Below are 3,487 nucleotides of genomic sequence, written 5' to 3' on the forward strand. Positions count from 1 at the left end.
GCAACAGTGTATTGATTCTAACGAAAAAATCAACCGAAGTATTAGTTATTTAGGAATTTACACGAAAAAAAGGCAAACTTGTTTTATTCTGAAAATTCCACATCTGGCTCTGTGACACCACATTAGAACTCTACATGGCAGTCGTTTAAAACGAGTGAACATTTATCCACAATGATATTTCGAATGGAATTGGTAGAATTAGTATATATAAAAAGCGCTGGAATGATAATTCGACTTACGTGCAATGTATTTATTCCAGTGTTACACACTATTGCTGCGTATATATTAGTTATCATGTATTTCCAAAATTACAAGGTAATTAAGTTTGGGAAATTTCCAAAGCTTACAAATAAAATGCACAAGTTAAATGTAATCCATTGTGAGCATAATATTACATGGACTTTTGTATTCTAAAATATTTCATTAATAGTTTTTAAGATGACAGATTAAAACTTTAACTGCGTGCCTGTATGTTTAAAACTCCGAGCAGCTACAATTTACGCCGACCATATTTGGGTGAGTTTAAAAAAAAAAAAAAATAAATGAGCAAGAAGCCTGTGTAAATTCCTATAGAAACGGAGCGCGATGATTGGGCGGCTCTGCGGATTCCTGCACTCTGATTGGTAATAAGTTTTGGGAGGGGGCGTGCCCTGCTGGGAGTAAAAGCTTAGCTCGCTGAAAAAAGTTAGCGAAGTTCTCCGTTGCCTAAAAACCTGTGGCTGCCGAGTGGGAATCTGAGGAGCGGGGAGAAGTGGCCGGCCTGCTGGCGTTGGGTTCCCTGCCTCTGCCCCTACAAATACCTTGCAGTGTGTGGGAAGAGGATGCCAGACTGCAGCTGATACCCGCCTGCTCTGTGCCGACTGTGCTGCCTTCATCGTACCGTGCCCCCCTACATCTGCCGGACCCTCACTGACTGCTGCCCCCGGCACTCACCACTTCAGCACCAATGATGCAGGCGCGTTACTCCGTGGCAGACCCCAATGCTTTAGGGGTAGTGCCCTACCTGAGCGAACAGAACTACTACAGGGCTGCGGGCACCTATGGCAGCATGGCCACCCCTATGAGCGTGTACCCGGCCCATGAGCAGTACACTCCGGGCATGGCAAGATCCTATGGGCCTTACCACCACCATCAACCGGCAGCGCCCAAGGACCTGGTGAAGCCGCCTTACAGTTATATAGCCCTTATCACCATGGCCATCCAGAACGCCCCCGACAAGAAGATCACCCTAAATGGGATCTACCAGTTCATCATGGATCGCTTCCCTTTCTACCGGGAGAATAAGCAGGGCTGGCAGAACAGCATCAGGCACAACCTGTCGCTCAATGAGTGCTTTGTCAAGGTGCCCAGGGACGACAAGAAGCCAGGGAAGGGCAGCTACTGGACCCTGGACCCGGACTCGTACAACATGTTTGAGAATGGCAGTTTCCTCAGGAGGAGGAGGAGGTTCAAGAAGAAAGACGTGAGCCGGGAGAAGGAAGATCGGATCCTTAAGGATCAGGGCAAAGTGCAAGGCCCCATCCCCAGCCTGGAGCTGCCAAAGCACGACAAGAAGATTGTCATCAAGAGCGAGTCCCCCGAGCTGCCAGTCATCACCAAAGTGGAGAACCTGAGCCCCGATGGCGGCAGTGCCATGCAGGACAGCCCCCGCAGTGTGGCCTCCACTCCCTCTGTCTCCACTGAGAACTCCATCCCTGATCAGCACCCGGCCAGCAATGGCTTCAGTGTGGAGAATATCATGACCCTTAGGACTTCTCCCCATGGCGACCTGAGCCCGGTACCTGCTGTTCCCTGCCGGACTGGCATGGTGCCCTCTCTGCCCATTAACTACACCCAGACGCAGAGCTCTGTTTATAGCCAGGCCTGCACCCAAAGTATGGACACTAGTGGGAGCTACCAGTGTAGCATGAGAGCTATGAGTTTGTATACAGGTGACAGACCGAGCCACATGTGCGCTCCATCTACCTTGGAGGAGGCCACCTCAGATCATCACAATGGGACAGCTTCCCCTTTAAACTCCATGAGCCTGGGTTCCGGCCAGGAGAGTGTGCTGACCTCTAGCCATCATCAGCAAACTGCCACTGGGGGACAGACTGCTGCACCCTGGTACCTCAATCCCGGCGCAGACATTAGTCACCTCTCTGGGCACAACTTTGGCTCCCAACAGCAGACTTTTCCCAACGTTAGAGAGATGTTCAACTCTCACCGGCTTGGGATTGAAAGCTCAGCCCTCAGTGAGCACCAGGTGAGCGGTAACACAAGCTGTCAGATCCCTTATAGATCAGCGCCCTCCATATACCGCCACAGCAGCCCTTATGCCTACGACTGCACTAAGTACTGACTGCTGGGGACTGCTTTACTGTGACTGCAACTAATCACTCTGGGCTGCAATGTGGATTGGCTTACTGAGTAGCATGGAAAAACTGACCAGCAATGACAATGGTAAAAACCAGAACATATAGAACTACATATATATGTGTGTGTGCGTGTATATATATATATGTATTTATATGCATATATATATATGTGTACACACAAAGCTTTCACAAGTACAATCTACTTGAAGTATTTAGAGAGGAATTTAGAGAACAAGTCAAGCTTGTCCTTGGTAATAGGATCTAGGAAATAAATTATATGGACCAACATTGTAGCAACTATCTTTGTACAGTTTTATTGTTTCTAAGTTTTGTGTTAAGTCATGGGAGTATATTAAAATATCTCATTTTTTATGTATGTGGTGTGAAACAGGCGGATATACAGATCCCTATATTATAATATTTAAAGTTGAGTTCACTGGATAATTTTGTCGCCAGCAAATTTCTTATTGCGAAATTGAAAGCAATATGACGTCATTCCGTCTTGTGTCTAAAACGTCTAAAAAAAAGCAAAAAAAAAAAAAAAGTAACCGATAGCATTTCTTTAAAATATATTTCTCCGTTTTCTTTATTGCAAAAATAAGAATATTATTTATTTTGGTGGGGCGGAACAAAAATGTAAAGCCTTAAATTTTTACTGGCTCTGACCATTCCCGACAACTTTTTTTGGGGTTGTTTTGTTCGTTGTTTGTGTGTCTTTTGTGGGCCTAAATGTATTTTACATGAAATAAAAAGGTTATTGTTTTACAGCTTTATATAGTGTTTACAGTATTTTTTCCCCCAGTATACAGGGGAGCTCAACTAGAAATAATACAGAATGGGAGATATTAGCAAGAGGGCAGTGGTGCAATTCTCCAGCAGAAATTACAACTTTGGTTTATCGAATTACATTATACTCTGTCGATAAATACAGAGACCAAGTTTCCTATAGAACTGGTTTTGATTTTGTTCTAGTAAACAAAGGGATCAGTTTCGTTATGACATGTTCTTTACTGTACCTTTGCAGCGTAATATAAAATATTATACACAGATACATTATAGATGTCAAGGAGGGATAGACGATATATAGATGACAGATCTATGAAACATGGCTAGATATACAGATGACAGAG

At 44.7% G+C, this 3,487-nt stretch overlaps 1 protein-coding gene across 1 annotated transcript; it reads left to right on the top strand.

Moving 5' to 3' along the window:
* Window positions 1-698: 698 nt before the first annotated feature.
* On the top strand, window positions 699-2,901 carry foxc2 (forkhead box C2). The gene is given in 1 exon segment (NM_213692.1): window positions 699-2,901. A coding segment is annotated over 1 exon segment (1,392 nt). The 5' UTR covers window positions 699-949; the 3' UTR covers window positions 2,342-2,901.
* The last annotated feature ends 586 nt before the right edge of the window (window positions 2,902-3,487 follow it).

Source organism: Xenopus tropicalis, chromosome 4 (assembly GCF_000004195.4).
Source record: "Xenopus tropicalis strain Nigerian chromosome 4, UCB_Xtro_10.0, whole genome shotgun sequence".
In the NCBI taxonomy this organism is placed as follows: domain Eukaryota; kingdom Metazoa; phylum Chordata; class Amphibia; order Anura; family Pipidae; genus Xenopus; species Xenopus tropicalis.